Source organism: Pogona vitticeps, chromosome 12 (genome assembly GCF_051106095.1).
Source record: "Pogona vitticeps strain Pit_001003342236 chromosome 12, PviZW2.1, whole genome shotgun sequence".
NCBI classification, from domain to species: domain Eukaryota; kingdom Metazoa; phylum Chordata; class Lepidosauria; order Squamata; family Agamidae; genus Pogona; species Pogona vitticeps.
The window spans coordinates 14207055-14227860 of NC_135794.1; the positions used below are offsets into that span (position 1 = coordinate 14207055).

General features: G+C 41.7%; 1 protein-coding gene across 3 annotated transcripts in view; it reads right to left on the reverse strand.

The window, feature by feature from the left end:
* IQCH (IQ motif containing H) overlaps positions 1-20806 on the reverse strand; it is a 151946-nt gene that overhangs the window by 33441 nt on the left and 97699 nt on the right. For all 3 annotated transcript variants that reach the window (XM_078380876.1, XM_020810020.3, XM_072981829.2), the window contains 2 exons: positions 9072-9192; positions 7359-7645 (listed from right to left, as the gene is read on the reverse strand). In XM_078380876.1, coding sequence (XP_078237002.1) covers positions 7359-7645; positions 9072-9192 — 408 coding nt within the window. The remainder of the gene's footprint in view (positions 1-7358; positions 7646-9071; positions 9193-20806) is intronic.

A 20806-nucleotide genomic window follows, 5' to 3' on the forward strand; every position in this document is an offset into this window, starting at 1 on the left:
TTTTCTCTCATGTTCAACAAGGTGTTTATAGAGTTCTATATTTTCACTCTGCAGTCTGTGCAGTTCATACCTTTCCAACACAAAGCATCAGTGCAGCTATTCTACTGGACAGCAATATTCATGAAATCCAATCCTGTACCAGGAAAAGCTGAAGTTTGCAAATCTACTTGCTTTTTCTTTTCCTGCATAAATCACTTCCAATTTCACAAATTAATTGGAAGAGCAATAAAGGGCACTGAGGTTGTCCTCTTCAACTGTTGGAAGTTTTACTGATCTGCCTTTGGGCTTGTGAGATTGTTGCATTGTACACAGATTTGTTCTTATACTCTCAGTGCTAGAAAGTTGTTGAAACGCAGAAAACAGACAAGTTCTCAGGAAGCTGTTTTTTGTCTTGAGCACCACATTCTGTTGTTTTCTTCCGCTTCCCAGGTATCAAACTGACCTGGGCCTCCCCCACACATCGAATACTCAAGCACTGAATTTGAGAGCTTAAGGTGGAGCGGGTGCAGACACCAAGCTCCCCCATACAGTCTCCTCTTCAGGCTACCCTGTGTTCAGCACAAAGAACGGAGGAGAGTTTCTGAGCATGTCTGGTTGAGTGTGTCTAGAAGCCTCCTTGCAATCAGGATGGTGCTTAGCCAGAGTTCTCAGCTGCAGGCAGATCCCTACCTGCGTTCTGCAGAAACCGTGCAGCAGGCACCTTAGACCTTCAGACTAAATGCACCAAGGTATGAATGTGCAGCTGTTGTACACCCTCCTTACCCCACTTTAAGTCCTTCCCTGTTCAGTTTCAATCTCCATTTTAACAACTTTCCATTTCAGACCATCTTGTCTGGCTCTGTCACTTTAAACCCCAGCTGCCAAGAAGTTCTCCAGTGCAAACGCTGCTCACCTGAACGGAAGAGCACATCCCATCCAGGCGATTGGCACAGTTCCTGTTCACTGCCAAGAGGTTTGCACAGGAGAGATTCCTCTTAGATTCTTAATTGCCTTTAAAACTATGAACACTTTCTTCAGGGTATATTGGAAACTACAGAGGAAGGCCCAGCCAGAGTGCTCACGGTTGCTAAGCCACGATGTGTAGAGCTCTTTCTATCACATCTTCCTCAATTACATCGGTAAAGTCATCTATAATATTTTGAGCCATTTCTTTGGCATAGACTGCATCTCACTGGAGCAATGTTTATAAGAGTTTCATATGTTTTACAAAATGTTCTGTTTCTACCAATAACTTCCATTATGTAATTATCTCCCAGGAGATTCAGTTTCTGCCTTTATAGTATCTGTGAAAAAGAAAGTGCTTATAAAACCAAGGCTAGAGAATATAGATCTTGACAAGCAAGCAGAAACAGCATTTAAGGCCATTTAAGGTTTCAATTCTTTTTCTCAGGTTAATATTCATTGCTTTCACTTAAGAGCATAGGATTCCCTGCATTTTGCTGTCGGTGTGTTGATATTGCTTGGTGCAACAAGATTTCCAAAGCCCTTTGGTTCAACACCATGGCACACACAAGAAGTTTCATTTTGCTTCTCTTAGCCAGTTTATGTAGGTGAAAGGACCGGTTTGCTATACAAATTAAAAGGCATTTCCTCTTGTCATCTGTCTTGTATTTGTTGAAAGAACAAATTCAAGTAGATTTTCACATGGTGCCCAAAAATGCTGTGGGTAACACTTTTCTCAACCAAATAACTCTAGAATCATAGAATCATAGTGTTGGAAGGGGCTATAATGCCGTTGAGTCCGACAACCTGCTCAATGCAGGAATCTAAATCAAAGCAGATCTGAGAGATGGCTGTCCAGTTTATGGAGTGCTCTCCACCTCCCAAGGTCATTGGTTCCATTGTCATATTGCTCTAACAGTTAAGAAGTTTTTCCTGACAGTCAACCTAAATCCGGCTTCCTGTAGCTTATTATGTGCCCTGCACTCTGAGATGATTAAGAACAGAACTTGCTCCTCCTCCTTTCAAGTATTTGAAAAATGCTACCACATCTCCCCCAGTCTTTTTTCCTCAAGGCTAAACATGCCCAGTTCTTTCAGTCCTTCCTCGTAGGGGTTGGTTTCCAGGCCCCTGATCATCCTTGTCACCCTCCTCTCAGGTTTTTCCAGTTTGTCAGCATCCTTTTTGAAGTGTTGTGTCCAGAACTGGGCATAATGTCTAACCAGTGCTGAATATAGGGGAATTAGCACCTCACCGGATTTGGAAACTATACTTTTATTAATGCAGCCTAAAATAGCATTTGCCTTTTTTGTAGCCACATCACACTGTTGGCTCATATTCAGTTTGTGATCTACAACAATTCCAAGATCCTTCTTGCTCTTAGTGTGACTGAACCAAGTAGCCTCCAACTTGCAACTGTGTCTTTGGGTTTCTTTCTCTAGATGTAGAACTTTGCATTTATCTCTGTTACATTTCATTCTGTTGTTCCCAGCCTACTGCTCAAGGCTATCAAGATATTTTTGAATTTTGTTCCTGTCTTCCAAGGTATTAGCTATTCCATCCAATTTTGTGTCATTCACAAATTTAGTAAATATTCTCTGCACCACCCTCATCCAAGTGATTAATAAAAATGTTAAACAGCACCAGGCCCAGGACTGAACCTTGTGGTATCCGACTCATTACCTCCTTTCAGTTTGAGAAGAAGCCATTGATAAGTGCTCTCTGAGTATGATTCTGTAACCAACTGTATATCCACCTGACACTTGTTCTATTCAGCCCACACCTAGTTAGCTTGCTAATCATGGGGCACTTTGTCAAAGGCTTTGCTTAAGTCAAGGTATATTATGTCTACAGCATTCCCTCTGTCTATCAGGGAGGTTACCTGATCAAATGAGATCAGATTAGTCTGGTAGAATTTCTTCTTGACAAATCCATGTTGGCTTCTACTTACTGCTGCATTGTTTTCAAGGTACTTGCAGAGTGACTACTTTATAATCTGCTTCAGGACTTTCCCTGGGATTGACGTTAGGCTGACTGGTTTACAGTTCCACAGTTCCTTTTTTTTTTTTTTTTTGCCCTTTTTCAAGATAAGGACAACATTAGTGCTCCTCCAAGCATCCAGCATTTCATCCATCCTCATGATTTCAAGAATATATTACACAGATGGTTCTGCAAGTTCTTCAGGCATTTCCTTCAATACCCTTAGATGCAATTCATCTGGCCCCAGGTATTTGAACTCATTCAAAGTAGTATAGTATTTCTTAACTATTTATTTATCAAACTCAAGCTGCAATCTTATCCCCTCCTTTTGTACTTCATATTAACATAGAGGGTTATAGACTATCTTTTGGGAAAAGACCAAGCTAAAGTAGGAATTGAACATTTCTGACCTTTCTTTGTCATTTTCCCATCTCCATCGAGCAGCTGGGCTACGGTTTCTTTTCTCTGTCTTTTGTTACTCATGTACTTGAAGAATGCTTTTTGTTGTTTTTAGTGTCTCTTGCTAACCTCAGCTCATTCTCAGATTTTTTTCTTCTTAATGCCTTCCCTGCAATTCTTTGCTACTTGTCTATACTCTTCCTTTGCAGCCTAGCCTCCCTTCCACTTCCCAAATGTATTTGTTTTTGTTTTCAGGTCCTCTCTGAGCTTTTTGTGAAGCCACATTAGTCTTTCCCCCATCTTTAGAACTTTACTTTTAAAAAATCTCTTCTCCCCTCCCCACCAGCCCCATAGTGGACTCCCTTTCTTGTTAAGATATCTTGCCATAAGACTTTACTTATCATTGGCTCTCAATTTATTAAAATAGGCTTTCCTAAAATCCAGTTAATATATGTGCCTAGACTCTACTTTTGTTTCTTTTGAAATAAATGACAGATTCTATAGATTATATTTCTCTATAGAATCATATCAAAACTTACAGCAGACTTAAAGAGATGTAAACACCTGGATGGCAGAACTCAACACCAGCACCAATATATAGGAGTCCTAATTCACAATAGCAGATGGGTCAGTGTAACACATGAATGGCCTATCTGCATAGTATTGCTGCATCTGCTGAAGCGAAGGTGGTGAAGTTCTATGTTTGAATTGGAGTTCCATAACATTCTGAGCTGTTCTTTATTTTGATCCATGCTAGCAATGTCCAATAACCAAGTGGTTTCTTTTAATTATACTCTTCTCAATATCTGTCTATGGGTGCCAAGACCCCGTGAAATAATACATGCTTTGTCATCTGAAGATCTCAGGCTTTGTAATTTGAAGTTTGGGGGCTCAATCCCGAAGCACAAATATCCCAGCCCTTGAGATCTGAGAGTCTAATATTGCTGGAGAGCACAAAGGAGAACATGCAAAACTTTGATCTGAGTGATCATCTCTTTGAAGTTGGTCCTTAATCTCTAGGAAACCTCTTAGTGTCTGTTTGCATGCTTATTCTTTAGGTTTTTAAAAACAGTATATTTAGGATGTGATCTACTAGTGAAAGATGGATGTGAACAATTCCACTGATGCTTTTCAGAGAAGAAGGGAAAATGCAGGCATGTTCAATAAATGCTTATTGAAGGTCTGAATGATTTGTATCCTGAAAAGACAGGGCTTATATTACAAAGGGGTGGGTGGATTAGAGTTAGGGGATTAGGGGGGAGCGTGCAAACAATTGCAGCAACTACAAAAGACCAACACGTGGTAAAAGATGCAGCCACTAGCAGTCTTTGTTCCATTTAAACTTTTATCCCTCTATCTCTCAGCAGCAGATGAATTCTGCTGAATGCCCCAGCTCTGATTTCATAGTTTTGAGGGCTGGAACTAGAGATTTAGAGACCCTACTGCAGTAGGAGAGGGAACTGCCTGCATAACTGATGGGCGTCCTTGCTGTCTGAAAAATTCAAACTTGAGAGGCAACTGCTTTACCAGCCTTTCTCCAACCTGAGCCAGTGGTGGTGCTAGAATTCAAGGATGTCACTACAAAAGCCCTAGTAGAATATCTCAACATGATTCTCCTGCAATAATTTTGAGCAATACCTCTTTACAACATTCCCTCTAAGCTGTGTGGCTGCGCAGCTGCACAGTGCTGTATTGGTGCTGTGAACCCACAAAGTTAATGTTGCCATTCACTTGGTTCAGGTCATGGCCAGAACTTTGCCCATGTCAGGTGGCGTTTCTGCTCAGTACTAGTGAAACTTGATGGTGAAAAATTAGAGGGGATTTTGCCTCTGCAAGCAGAGAAAAGCCCTTTGACCAAATAGGCTTCTCACCTCAGCAGTACAACTAACCACTGGATGTGTTCAGGCTCCGTCTGGGGTTTCAATGAGACAATAGGAGGAATGGGTATTCTCTATTAAACCATTTTCTAGGCATGCAATATGAAAGCATCTCTGCAAAAAAAGAGTGAGCCATGCAACATCCATTTGGCTGTTTAGTTTACCTGTTGTTGAAATAATGTCATTAGAGTCTGCTTAGACAACGCTTGCCTGTCTGATTTTGACACAGAGCCATCCGCATATGTTGCCAAAATTTGTCCTTGGTTTTGATGGATCTTTCTCTGATTCTCTTGCTGAAAGATGAACTCATGCCTAGTATTGCATTCTTTTTCAGTACAGCATATTACATACAGTACCTAGAATGGCACATGCACAAGAATCCAAATGGGGACTCATTATCTGGCAGCTCACAGCAAGTGAATGTTATGCTGTGTGCCTTCTGCCTGTGTATCAAAGCAACAGAATTTTAGCCAATGTCTAAACGAGACCACATCCATGGCAAAAAAGCTTATAGGAGGGTCTAGGTCAGCCATGTTATATCAGTGAGTGGAGTTGCTATTGCAACCCATTGGGTACATGTAGCATTGTAACGCATCTATACAATCCAACCTGACATTTCATTGCTTTTCATTAATCTCCATTCTCACTCACACTCAGTGAAGCCAGGCAGGTTGCAAATCAAAGTTAGTCTATCTACCACACCTCATTCTTCCCATTCTGGTTATGACTGATGGTTCCTTATTGGAAAGGTGGTTCTCCAAACCCTGAAGCCAACCTTGCGTTGTTTTACTCTAACAATATCAACACCCAAGCCAAATGTTTGCAGGATCAAGCCAGACCCACTGCACCAAAATTGTATGGGCATAGCTAAAGGTTGTGAGCATCACTGGGAAAAAAATCTGGTCATTTTATGTTGCTCAAACATCTGTGTTTATGCAAAAGATTCATATCTCTAGACAGTTTCTGGGGTTTTAAGATATTTAACTACTGTTTGACTGTACTAGTAACAGATGTTTAATTATATATTTTATTTTTAGGTTTGGCAAAACAAGCATAGATCATTGGTTATTTTCTGTAAAGTATAACTCTGGAAGGACGCCTCAGTATACAGTAGTAGTTCTGGAGAATTTATTTGAGCCTCTGAGCTACTGATCTAAAATGGGAACTGGGAAATTAGTGTGAGAGTGTTCGAACAAGTCTAATAGGATTTCTAGTTTGCCAAAAAAATAATGCTTTGAGAAGCACAATCTTTGGTGTAATCTCTCTCTCTCACAACAAGACAGATGGCATCATTAATTGCCTCTATATCTAATTAAGTTGGGGGGAAACTCGGCTTAAGTAATGCTAAAGTTGTGGCACAAGCTGAGAAACGTAGGAAATTGCAAGGTAGAACAACTGTGTGAAAAGAGAATGGAAAAAAGAGCTGATGTGAATAATAAAAACTGAAAAAGACTTCAGGGATGGCAAAGGAATGGAATCTTGACTGTAGGGCTGTCAGTGCTACTGAGGGAGAGGAATACATGGGAGAGCCAACGATTCTGCTACAGTCAATACCAACAGAAAGTTACAAAATCTGCCTTTCCCTGATAAAATGCAGTCCAAGAACCTACAATATAAGAAACACGTTATAGATTAACACAACCAAAACATCATTAACAAAGCTAGTTCTGATCCAAGGTTATGCCCCAGAAATTCAAGAACCAGAAAAAAATCTGGTTCCCCCAAATAGTTTTCCAGGAACCTGGTTCTATTTGGTTAGGTCTGCAAAGAAGAAACTGCATTGTGTGTGTACACACACACACACACACACACACACACACACACACACACACACACACACGCACACACACACACAGAGTGTAACATGGCCACTTCCCCCAAGAATTCTTATTCCAACATGGTGCATTTTCTGTCTGGTCTTCCCTTCTTCTGTTCTAATGGAAACATTGGAGAGCCTTCACTTTGTCAAACCAACCCAAAGCAGATACTCATCCATTCTTTGTGCTCAATATAGCATGCTTTCTTGGATCATGAATCACGATTAATTAGCATGCTTTTTAGACTGTCAGAATAGGAGACAGGCAGGAAATTCCTTCACCTTCTTAGCATTTTATATAAGATGCATAACTGAGAGAAAGTTAAGATTTTGCTTCCTTGGCTTACCTGCTGCCTCATTGTATGGGGGTGGATAAATGTCACAAAGTCAATAGAAAAATATCCAACCACTCCCCTAGCTCTGCAGGCCTCTCCAATCTTAAAACATAGCAAGTGAAGGACCTGTGGCTCAACAGAAGATTGAGGAAGTGTGGTTCCCGAAGACCGCAAGGGACTGTCGGCGTGGAACTGATCCCCACAGGAAACCATTGTGATCTCTCCTGTTGGCTCTATGAGCATATCCACGGTGAGATTAGTGATGCTGTCTGATGGGGGGAAAGCTTCTATGACGCCACCTGTCAGAGGGAAAATGTCACTGGCAAACCAAGAACTTGCATTCCATTTGCTGCAATGCTCATGCACTGACCATGCATCTGCTCTAAGTGCAAAAGCCTGCATCTGGATTAAGTCCCATTATAGCAAACCACCTCCCTATCAAGAATGAAACTGGTTTTCCAAAAGAAATAAGGTTAAGCCCCACATTACTGTGAAAGGTCTTAATTTAAAATGACATGTCGACTTTGACTTAAACTAAGTGCTATAGATCCATCTGTTTTGGTTCATCTTCTTCAGTTCCCTCCCTTTTGCTAAAAAGAAAACCATTTGATAGCTCAGGGGTCCCCAACCCCCAGGCCGTGGACCATTACCCGCTCATGGCCTTGGAAGGACTGGGCCGCCAGGACAGATGAGCGGCAAGCAGGAAGTTCAGAGCATGCTGTGAGGTGGCGGGGAGTGTAGCTCATCCCTTCCCTAAGTGGTCCTCTGCCAGCGGCTTCTGAGCAGCAAAGAGAGCTGCCAAGGTAAGCCGCCGCCTCCATCTTCTGGGTCTTCCCTGCTTGCTGGTGTAACCTGAATGGAAGGGACAGGGGAGCCCCAGTCCCCGGAGGGGGAGGGTGGTGGAATGGAGTTGCACCAGCCAGGAAGGTGGGTGGGAGGGAAGCTCACACCCCCACTGCTGGAGAAGGCGAAGGAGCACTGGGGGAGTCGAGAAGGGAAAGCCCACTTGGTCCAGTCAGATCCCCTGTGTGGGCCAAGGGGAGGCGGTGGTGGCCGGCCGCAGAGTTTGCGCCTGCGGGAGAGTTAACATCTGGGTGGGTGGCTGAGCAGGCGGGCTGCGGGTCCGCCTTCTGGTGATGCTCCCTGAGGACCAACTTGCCGCTTTCTCCCCAGCCGAGGTGCACACTCCTTGCAGAGGAGAGGATGGGCTGCTCATGATGGGCCGCGGGTGTGGAGAGGGTCCTTGGGAGAATGGTTTTCAACTAAACCAGTGTCAAAAAGGTTGGGGACCACTGTATTAGATGAAATCTGGAGGAGCTTGTTCATTGTTACATTTTCATTATTTGGAAAGTTAAGATTTTTTTACAGGCAGACTTCCTGCTAGATCAAGATTACCCAGAAAATATATTGGAATCAGTCACCTTCTTGCAGAAAGAATGGCTAAGTAAGTAAGTAAATAAGCAAGCAAGCAAGTATGAAACTTGATTCCCTGAGAAATTTTATGACTCATATTTTCAGGTGGAGGGCATTCAAAATTTTGAAAAAAGTTTATATGCAAGAGGGAAAAGCCTGCCAAAACTTGGCAAAGATTTCATTCTTAAACAATTACAAACTGTAATGGCGCAATGAAAGAGGGCGGAGAGATATTCCATTGAATGAGAACAAAGTGCTGGTGATATAATTATCCCTTATAGCACTTAGCAGGAACTTAGCAGTCTTATTTACCTTGACTCACAAATGTTTGGAGGAATTTTCCCCATGTAGGAAATCGTTTCTCATTGACAGCCTGAGCGTGCTGTGCTAAAAGGCCCGGCAGCTCCTGGGAGATCTTCGCCAAAGCTGGTTCCTGCAGAAACAAATTAAATAGAACCACAAGCAATTTTACTGCAGAAATGAAAACTGCTTGTGGGGTGATTAAAAACCAGGCCTCCAACAGGCAGTGTGGTTACTGTTTAACCACAGCCAGAAAGTCTTTTTTAAATGTTCCCCTTATCTTTTTTTTATGTATCAAATAATGGTTTCCACTGAAATGTATTTGTTTTAACCATTTTCTCATTATTCATTTCTTTCTAGCAGAAAGCCCAACAGCAACAGCAAGCAAGCAAGCAAAAATAAAGGTGATAGATTAGAACTACTGTATTTGTATTGGTCTATGATGGGGAATAGCACGCCTTGTCATACTTCTTAATAAAAACATTAATCCGTTCTCTCCTTCACCTCAGGCATTGCCTCACTCTGTCTTAGGGGCTCAAGACAGTGCCATTTAATGACCTTGCTTTCCCAGCCCACTACCTGCCAGAGACACTGGATTGTCCGCACCAACTTAGCAAATGATTTGGTAGGGATAGTGGGAATTCTACTCACATCTAGAGAGTATCAGACTGGGAAAGGCTAATTTTATTTTGTGTACCTGGCTTAGCTACTGTTCGTTCATTTGTTTGTTTTTGTTTTAAAGAACTGATCTATGTCTAATTCAGCCTCCTTGGCTGTGATCCTGTCCAGGCCATTGTTGCCCTAGAGAATGTTGACCATGTTCTGTTCCAGTAACAAAACAGTTTCATTCATAAGCATTAAGAAGAATCAAGGGGCCCATAACATTTTGTATGTTAATGGTTCTTTATTGTCCTTTGTGCCCATTGATTAAAAGCAGAAATAAAGGAAATTCAAAGGGGCGGTTTTCCAGCAAGAACAATGAAAAGTTTTGGAATATCTCAAATAAGTTTTATATGGCATGCATGTGTATTGTGGGCCACTTCTTCAGATGAAACTAAGCACTTGTCTACCATCCACAAAGTTTATGAAAAATAAAACTTCTTAGTCTTTAAGATGTCATCAGACTTTTCATTATTCAATAGCAGAATGGAGCTGTCCTCCGTGATAACAACCTGGCTATGTAAAATAACCCCACAACTGTCTAAAACAACATAGCCCGGCATGAAAATGAGAAACTAACCAGTCTTAACTGCATAGCCGCTACTAGGCAAAAGTCTACAGCTGAGCAAGCACATCAGCCGGAGGGACTCTCTGTCAGGCTCTAGGTTACTCTTCTCCTGTACTTTGTGAGCAATTCTTTGCTCCCAGGGGCCTTTTTCCTTCTGCTTCATGACCTCTTGAAATTGGAAATGTCCCATGCTTCAAAAGAGGTCCAATTGCCCTCTTCATGTATCAGTCCCAGAACTTTATTCTTCCTTGTCTTGACTTGCATACAGAGTGGCAAAGCATCACACTAATTTCTTCCTTGGTCCCTCTCTCTTTTACATGCTCTTTGTTTTACTAAACACTGCATAAGGAAGCAACATTTTGTCAAAAGGATACTGGAAAGTAGAACTGCTCTGTTTTTGTTTTTATGAGTTTCTGAATTCTGAACACAACTGAACATCTTGGTCTTTAGTCTGAGAGCAAATGATCTGTCCATGCAGCCTGCATCTTGGCTCATGATTTGAGGCACCTAATGCCTTCGGAGTTGCAAGTTCCAGTAGGGCAGTGTCCCGTTTAATATTTACACATGTGCAAACCTCCAACTGTGGAGGCAGCTGTGACTATCTGATAAATTGCTAGCCGGGCATCACTGGATACATGATCAGTGGCAGTGCCTGTGGCTGGAATTCTACATACTGCCTAGGATGATGGTATTGGAAGTACACCAGGAAACTGCACACTGTTCCAGGCAACTTGGCAGAAGGCATGAGTTAAACATACAAGAAGACAACCTTAACAATGAAAAATGGGCACTGCTTCTGAAGTGGGTCACCTTGTCTCTCTTTCCAGAATTCTAAAAATGCTGAAATTCAACTAGTCTATTGATATCAGTGATCCAGTAGATGCAGTATATTTTGGATTTTTAAAAAGCCTTTGACAACTTTATGCTCTGGAAGAGGGATCATAGGCATCAAAAGCTTGGTTTTGCCTGTAAGGGCAATTGTTCTCAAATGCCATCACCACAAAAATGACCAAAAACTCTTCCACAGGCCTTGCTCCGCATGTTTACCAAAGAGACTGGGGTGTGTATGTGTCAGCAAGTGGAGATACATATATTCCAATCACAGTGTGGTAGTGCTGCACTTGGATGTAAAACATCATATAGAAAAGAGAAAGAAGAATGAATGGCTTATACTTTTCTTTATGAATAACTGATCTGAAAACCAGAGAGAACTAATGATTTCCCATATGGACAGAGTGGAGAATTGCTTGGTCCACAGGAATTTTCTGTCCATTGATTAATGCTGTTGAGATGCTCTGTTACAAATCAATACGCCTCATTAAGTTGATTTGGTCTTATTTTCACTGAACTTGATAAGGCCATTCCATCTAGTTACTCTAAGCTAGATCCTAATGAATACAATTATTTCTAACCATGGGATAAGGACAGGTCCTTGCAATTTTAGTATTTGTAGTCTGGCTACTGAATTTGCTTTTGCTTCACAATTAGTTGCAGTTCCAAGAACCTGTCTGGAGATCTCTTCCTACAAAAACAAACAGTTGATTGAAGATGCTGTAGTGAAGCATATTGGACCTGGACTAAGGAGATCTGCATTAAAGTCCCCATGTACTTACAATGGCCTTGAGCAGGTCACTAGCTCTAACCAAATCATGATCATTATGTGGCCGTCAACTTTAGAGCACTATATACCATAGAACTGTAATAATTATGTACAGTACTATCAAGTCAATGTTCAGTTTTGACAACCCTTCCTATAAGCTATAAAATATTCTGAAATAGTTTACAAGTCCCTCTAGCCTTGGTGGTGCCATGGGGCCATTGTGCAGCTTGCTTTGGGGAGCACAGCGGGGAACTGAACTTTTGACCAAGTGCTTCCACCCAAACAATTATACTGTAACATAGTATACTATACGATAGTATCATTATACAGCACACTGCTGTATACTATACTATACAGTACAGAATAGTATACAACAGCAATGGTGAACCTATGGCATGTGTGCCACAGCTGGCACACAGGACCCTCTCTGTGCGCACACAAGCCATGCCGCTGCTGCCACCCATGCCGGTCCAGTGCAGGGTGCGGCACTGCTCGCTGTCGGGGCTCAGCCGCCTTGTCTCCTGCCCAAAGGGAGCCCACGAGTGGCACTGGAGGCAGTGATCGGGTGGTGGTAGCAGCAGCAGCAGCAGGAGCTGCACCCGGTCACCCTTCAGTGCACATTGCGACTGCCATTGACAGTGACTCCGGCTCCCCAGGAGAGAGAGCGAGCAGTACGGAGCGCAGGGAGCCCAGGCGAGGGCCTGCCTATATTTGGGGAGGGGAGAAGAGGTGCCCCCTGTCTGCCCTCCAGAAGAGGCGCTGGCCTGGAGGGTGCCCACTGACTGGGTAGCCTCGGGGGTTGAGGCGTGGACAGGAGCCGGACTCCATGATCTCTGCAGTTTGGGCACTCAGGCTCAGAAAGGTTCGCCATCACTGGTACAAAACAATAACCTCATGTACACTGTCCTATGCTCCTTTCAAGAACTGTGGTGCTCATGTAGTGAATAGTCAAAATGAAAGTGCAGTCTGAGCATTCAAAAGCAAAACACCCCCCCTCCCTACTACAAGCATAAAGAGGTGGAGGAGTGGGAGAGAGATGGCGGGAGTTGTACATTTTTTAAGATGGTTAGAAACACCACTCAGTTTCTGCATCTTGTCACTATTTAAAGTCCTCTCCAGAGACACTAGGCATACAAAAAAGGACGTTGTCCTCCCTCCTACTTTGCAAAGGGTAGTTTCTAATGGTTTTAGCCACTGAGTTTAAGAAAATGTTTATTACACTTGTGAAACAGACTAAAATTTAAAGAGTAAGCGATCCCTCCCTTTGTACAGACACAGACACACGCCATCCAAGGGTGTGCAAGTACTCCAGAGGTTGCATTGTTGTTCATTTCTGTTACCCTCTGGAGCTGCAATCTATGCAAAAGAAAACAAATACTGGAAATGTTTTTGTTTTGTTTTGTTTTGTTTTGTTTTGAAGTGATCAATCGCCTGCCACACTTACTTAGAATTCAAATGCTGCTTTTAGGGCTGAAATGGTTGAGTGTGCAACTGCAAATTTTAAAATTAAAAAAGTCCCAATTTTGCCTTTCATGAGAGACATTCTTTTGGAAGGTAACATAATGTAAAACAGCTGCCATTATCAAGTCACACAAATGGTTTTTGTATGTAAAATGGCTTTGTAAAATATTTGCTCCATCTGCTAAAAGTAGCGAAAGACAATTTTCCCCGATACCTAATGGCCCATTTCAGCTGGATGGCAAGCGATTCGCCAGGGTAGCGCCTTGCATTATGTTGAATGGCGAGAACACTCCACAGAATTCTCCGCTTAGGCGGTATTATCTCCTCTCTGCTTCTTGAGAGGCCTGTCCCTCATTACCATGGCCCTTTGCTCTGGATCAGTGCACAGGCCGAGGGCTGCTTTGAGAAGAAGAGGGTTGGTTTTATTTTTTGTCAAAGGAGGCACATATGCTGCACTCCAAGAGCAGACCACGAAGCAGCCACTTGCCTTGAGTATTACAACAAGGAGGTTAGCCCTCTTTCAACTTTCCAGCACTTTAGCTGCTGTCCCTGTTTTTCCATACCCCACATGGGTTGTGCTATTATCTTCTGACTCACCGAGGAGTTCAGTGTGTACAGATGAATCCATCCTTCTTCACTCTGAATTTGGCCACACATACAAAAGCCAAGAGAACATTGTCCTAACCTCAAACAACCCCCTATGGCTCCCAAGCTTCTTTGTGGAATGCAGTGCTTATGATCTCTCAGTTTAAAAGCGCATATTTGCCTTGTGCCGAAGCCACATTAACATCTACTAATAGGCCAACAAAAGCAAACTGAACAATGGGGGAGAGGGATGCTGCCTTCTACCATCCAAGCCCCGGAATAAACGATAGAGAACCTGCAAGGAGTCGGGGGTGGAGGGAAGAGTAAATTCATAAACCTGGGGTGAAAGCTCTTTTTAAGAAACACTTACACATTAGAAAAATCTTTCTCTCACACACACAGGGCTACCCTTTTAAGTAATGAATCAAAATGATCATATTTATCTTCTCTAGTAAACTGATGACTGTTTTATTAAGTTGTGTGATTTTTATTTTCATTTCATTTTGACACAACAGCTGTTGTGTTGTTTTTGTTTATACCGTATATTCATTTTGGCACAGCAATTGGTATAGATGGTGTACATTTCCAATACAAAATTGTAAAATCTGATGGACATACAGTAATTTCTTAATAATGTGTGGAGGGAATTTTTCTTTAAACAGCAAAGGCTGCTTAAGGAAAAGATATTCTGAAATTTAATTTTCTTAATTTGACTTTGAAAGAAACCAAAATACCTGTTCAAACTGAACAGATATTGTACTTATGCATTTGTGCATATATAATTTCGCCCCAAAATAGAAATACTGGTCTCTTGGAAAGTATATTTGTTAAAGAAGCAAAATCTGAAAAAGTCTTCACATGAGAACCCTACCCCTGCCCCATTTACTGGGAAGGGGTCTGTGCAAATGAATCCAGTAAGTTCTGCTTTTGAGCAAGACCAGAAGCACTCTCTTTCCTGGGGAAAAATTGTTGCTGCTGCTGCTGTTTACAAAGCAATTCATTTTTTTTTTTTTTGTAGCTATGCTCTATGTCTTTTATTTACTCCTCTAGGCTAGGAAGACAGCAAATAGGAAAACAAAATTACAGCAATCAATTAATCAAAAGACTACGGAAATTTACAGAAACCCAATTTTAATGGTTCAGATAATTTACACGAATGATGGAAGAGACAAAAAAAGAAAACAACACCCTGTGTAATAGCAACACAGTTAAATTTGCATTCATTTTTAGCTTCTCGTTGCTTCTTGGAATTTAGCAAAATAAACATTTTAATATAATCTACGGAGACATTTTTATGGCATGTGATAACACTAACAAATTCCAGATTTTCCTTCGTGATCTTGTTTTATCCTCCTCATCTATGCACAGTTATTGCTAAAAACTGGCAGTTAAATTCAATTGATTCAAAATATTCTGAATCCATATGGCCTAAAACCCTGAAGCTTGACGCTCTGATATTGCCTCGCTGCTGTTTTGTAGCATTTGCAAAGACTTCAGTCCCCAGATGGTGGAAGTAACATTTAAACCTCCTTTTCTCTGCTTTGTACAATAGACCTTGGCACCATTTCAACTGTTTACTCCGGTAATTAACAGCACTGATACCACAACAATTACAAGTCCTACAATCTTAACACAATAATGCTATGAATTAGTGAGAGCTAATGGCTGGAAGGTATAGTGGTTCCAGACTGAGAGAGCCGTGCATTTCCTCCAAATAAAATAAAAGGTACCAAACAGCACGGCTCATGGTAGACAATGATTACCTAGTAATTAGTTTACACAAAGCTTCCTATTTAATGGCAAAACGCTGTAATTAACGCGTGACAGAAAATCAAAGGGTGCTTTGTAAGCATATGAAAAATTAACACCGCAGGCCCATAGCTTTATGTACTGATTAGAAGAATATTAAATCAATAGGACATGCAAACCAACAGCTTGCACATCTGATTATTGTAGGTCCTAGGAATTTAACCAAGGGACATAATTATTGTGCCTTGTTATTTTATTAAGGAATTGGAGAATCACCTGAAATACAAAAACCAGTAGCTGCATTAAATATAATAATCAACTAAGCAACAGCAACACAGCTTGTTATTTGGCACAACAGGTAAACACAACATGATATCTCATTCATAGCTCTATAGCTTAGAGACTAGTGGAGGCCCATTAAGTAAAATAATTTTGTTTGTTGTGTGCTGTCAGGTTGGAACTGACTTAGTGACCCTAATAGGGCTTTCAAGGAAAGTGAGATATTTAAGGAGCGGTTTTACCAGTTCTAATCCCCAGTGAGCTTCCATAGCTGAGTGGGGATTTGAACTCAGGTCTCCTAAGTCCTAGTCCATCACTCTATCCACTGCATCACACTGGCTATCTCAATGTAATTTATATAGAATTTTACTATCCACTATAAAGTGTATATAATTTTACAATCCACTGTTAAGCTTCATGACATTCAGAAGCAGCTACCCAAATACCACTGCTGCGAACTGTATTTCTTATTTGTTTATTTTAGACCAGGTTATGGCTCTTCTTCCCTTTCTAAAAATTATACAGAAACCCTAGAAGAATGACCACTTGGCCACACTGTAGCAGTTTCTCATGCAATATACATTGGGCTTCAGTAGGATGGTGTTAACAGATTTGCCTCGCCTTCTCCTTGCCCCAAAGGATGGGTTTGGGGTTAGAAGAGGGGCATCCACACCCAAGTAAGAAGCCAGGCTGATGAAACAGAGTTCACTGGGAAGAGGGAGCTCAGAGCTCCCTGGTGCCAATTTTTGCTGGAGGCTTTCCATAGGTATGTACTTGCCTTCGCTCTTGGCTAGGGAGAGAAGACCAGCACTTGATGGGCTGCTTAGCTGCAGTCCCTAAACCAGCAAAACCAGGGAGCTGGACGGGGAACAGACTGTATTTGTCTTCAGTGTGGAAGGGATGGTCACTCTCGAATTGGCCTTCTCAGCCACACTAGATGCTGTTCCAAGTCCTCCATACAGAGCACGTTACCATAGTCTCTCGAGACTGAAGGATGCCTAGAGTTAACTGCAGTATGCTTTTGTTCACCATCAGCCAAACTGGGAACGTGGCAGGACTTCGGAAAAAATTATTTCCTATATTAATTATTTAAATTATTTAAATTCCACCTTTCTCCTCAAGAGGGTCCAAGATGGCTTGCAATAATTAAAACAAACAATATGAAACACTTTTTAAAATTTTATTTATTTAATTTATTTATTTATTTGTTCAGCTTACGTATCACCAATCTGGCCTTCAGCCACTCTGGGCAGTTCACAGCAGAAAAGCAACACAAACAAAATCATAAACAAAACAAATCGCAAACAAAAGTAACCCAATTATAAAATAAATTTTAACAATTTCAAACAATATGAAATACAATCGAAAACAACTAAATATAAAATATATTCTAAAACACCTTTAAAAAATTAAGCTCTTAGGTAACCACAGAGAAAAAAGCCTCTCTGAAGAAAAGGCCTGCCTCCTGGGAAGGACTGCAAAGAGGGAGCCAGTCTGACCTTCCATGGGAGGGAGTTTCAGAGCTTGGGCACAGCAACAGCGATGACCCCCTCATGTCCTCACCAAATGCACCTGTAAAGTTGGTGGGACACAGAGAAAGGCTTCCCCAATCATTTATAAAACCAAGCAGGCTCGTGAAGTCATTCAGGTAGCTTGGACTCAAGTTATTTACCATTCTATAGGTCAAAATAAGCACTCTGAATTGTGCCCAGAAATGAACGAGCAAGCCAGTGGAGCTGTTGTAGCAGGAGAACTATGAGATACCAGTCACTAGGTCCAATCAACAATCTCACAGTGGCATTTTAGGAAGGAAGGGAGGGATGCTGTGGGCTGGAATGTGACATGCATGGCAGCCAGAATGGAAGGTGTACTTCTGAATCAATTTGCAGACCCTGTGTGAGCACTGATGGCAATTTCAGGTTTAATACATGCTGCAAATCAAATTGCAACAAAGCCAAATATTTCTGATTCAGCTCTTCAATGCAGTCACACACCTTAATCACACTAATGATAGGTAATCAATGGTTCCTTATGAAAGCTGCCAGTGCTTTTCCCTATATGCATGTCCTGGGCTAGCCTTAGGGATAGACAAGCTGAGTGGTTGCCCTAGATCAGGGGGTCTCCAAACTTTTCAGTATGAGGGCTGCATCATATATTTTACACACTTTCGAGGGCTGAAGGAGGGAAGGGGGACGTGGCACGTGGCAACGGAAACTGTCTTCGGACAAGCGCTGGCTCTATGGCTTGAAAACGGGATGAGCACCGCCCCCTAGAGTTGGACACGATTCGACTAAAAATGTCAAGGGGAACCTTTACCTTTACCTTTGCCCTAGATAATAGGATAACAAGGGCACCAAGATGAGCTTTGTGGCTCACTTTCTATTTGCTGTATTGGCTGCCCTGTACTAGGATAACCCACCCGATGCCCAGTAACAAAATTCTTTAGCCTGCAATCCTTTCCACTTATCTTAAACACACTTTTGAGGAGGCATGAGTAGGATTGCACTGTAACATTTTTCTGTCAAGTTCCAAGGTTGCTTATAAATTAACTTCCATGAATTCATTTTTTAATACAGTATTCAGTTTGCTTCCATTGGTCATAAGTCCAGATGAACAGGGCTTCACTTTGAGCTAACACTAGTGAACACTATAAGCACTACAAATATTAGAAACATCAGAGACACCACTTGGCAATATAGAACTGAGAAAGAGACAGCAATCCTGGCCAATGGCCCTACATGTAATGGCCTGTGCTGCACATGGCCTATGCAGCAGCTGCTGCAGGCACAAGCCCTCAGCAGTGAATAGATGGTCTGAGACATTGCCACATGGCCTCTTGGACACCAATATCCTCAGGATTCTTTCAAATCCTAGAAAGTTTCAGATAGAGAAACTAAGAAAGAAAGATGATGATACATCTGAATAGGATTTTGTTTGAAGGTTCCCACAACTGGACTCTGTTTTGGAATGGAATGGAGACACTCAGTTTGAACTCCAGTAAACTGCATTATGTTTAATCGGTTGCCCTGCTACATACCAATAAGGAAGAAACCTTGGGATCATGTCATAAACTGCTATGCAAATGATGCTATTTGTAAGTATTAACATAATTTAGTGCTTAGAGTCATATTCTTGTTTCTAATAACTCTACTGGAATGGAGAGTCTTTTGCTATGTACTTCTAGCCTGCAGGATAGTCTTTCATCACGAAGCTGAATTTTTTTAATAACCTGCCAGCATATGTTCGGTACATGGCAGCTTAAGTCGATGACACAATGTCTTCATTATCAAAAGAAAAAGGCCTCCATACTGTAATAGGACATTAAAGCATGCCTGTGCTCATAAACTAATGCTTTGATGTCTAAATGCAGGAGCATTACAAGAGCATTCAGTAACAAAGGAAGGTTTTAATCCTGTACTCTCAGTGGCAAGACTCAATGAAGATTGCAATTTATTTTTTCAGGCACAAAAAGCAGTGCTATTAGGAAATGGGACCAAAATTTAAAAGGAAAGAAATGGTCAGATATTACTGAGGGTGGAGGAGGGGGGAAGCTAAGAGGCTTTATGACATTGCTAGTGCCATTTCCCCTGCTCTGTTGTACTGAAACATCTTATGTAAAGAATCAGTGTAACTAACGTATTTAGTCTAACGATCTAATGCAAAATTAGTGATCATACGTTCCCCACAGGAACGCATGTAACTCTGCACTTGTTTTAAGACTTCTGCAGTGCTGGCTTTGACTTAAAGGATTTTTTCCAGTAAGGGAAAGCTATCATGGATGTAAGGAATACCAAATACTCTTTGATTTTGTCAAGTTTGGCTGACATGACAAGACACCAATTTGAGATCCTGAAAAATTCCTTGCCTCAAAGGAAGCATTAGGTAAGGAGGGCTAATTTCTCTTGTCAAGATTTCCATGCTTTATACAAACTATGTTCAAGCAAAACTGAGTCCTTTCCTTTTGAGAATCAAAGCACATTCATAGAACAAACACAGAATGGCTTTGAACAAGATGTAAAGAATATCCTGATGCTACTAGCCTTTTTAAGCCCATGCGACAAAGTAGCAACCATTGTCATTTTGCTCAAAATGCACTCAAGCTTTGTAAAAGGTTGCTTTGTTGTTGTTTAGTCATTCAGTTGTGTTTGACTCGCTGTGACCCCATGGACCAGAGCACGCCAGGCCCTCCTGTCTTGTACTGCGTCCCAGATTTGGGTCAAATTCATGTTGGTCGCTTCGATGACACTGTCCAACCATCTCCTCCTCTGTCGTCCCCTTCTCCTCTTCCCCTCACACTTTCCCAACATCAGGGTCTTTTCCAGGGAGTCTTCTCTGCTCATGAGATGGCCAAAGTATTGGAACCTCAGCTTCAGGATCTGTACTTCCAGTGAACACTCAGGGTTGATTTCCTGCAAAATAGATAGGTTTGTTCTCCTTGCAGTCCAGAGGAATCTCAAGAGTCTCCTCCAGCACCACAATGCAAAGGCATCAGTTCTTCAGCAGTCAGCCTTCTTTATGGTCCAGCTCTCACTTCCATACATCACTACTGGAAAAATCATATATTTGACTATGCGGACCTTTGTCAGCAAGGTGATACCTCTGCTTTTTAAGATGCTGTCGAGGTTTGTCATCGCTTTCCTCCCAAGAAGCAAGTGTCTTTTAATTTCATGGCTGCTGTCGCCATCTGCAGTGATCATGACGATCAAGAAAGCAAAATCTGTCACTGCCTTCGTATCTTCTCCTTCTGTTTGCCAGGAGGTGATGGGGCCCGTGGCCATGATTTTAGTTTTTTTTTATGTTGAGCTTTAGACCATTTTTTGTGCTCTCCTCTTTTATCCTCATTAA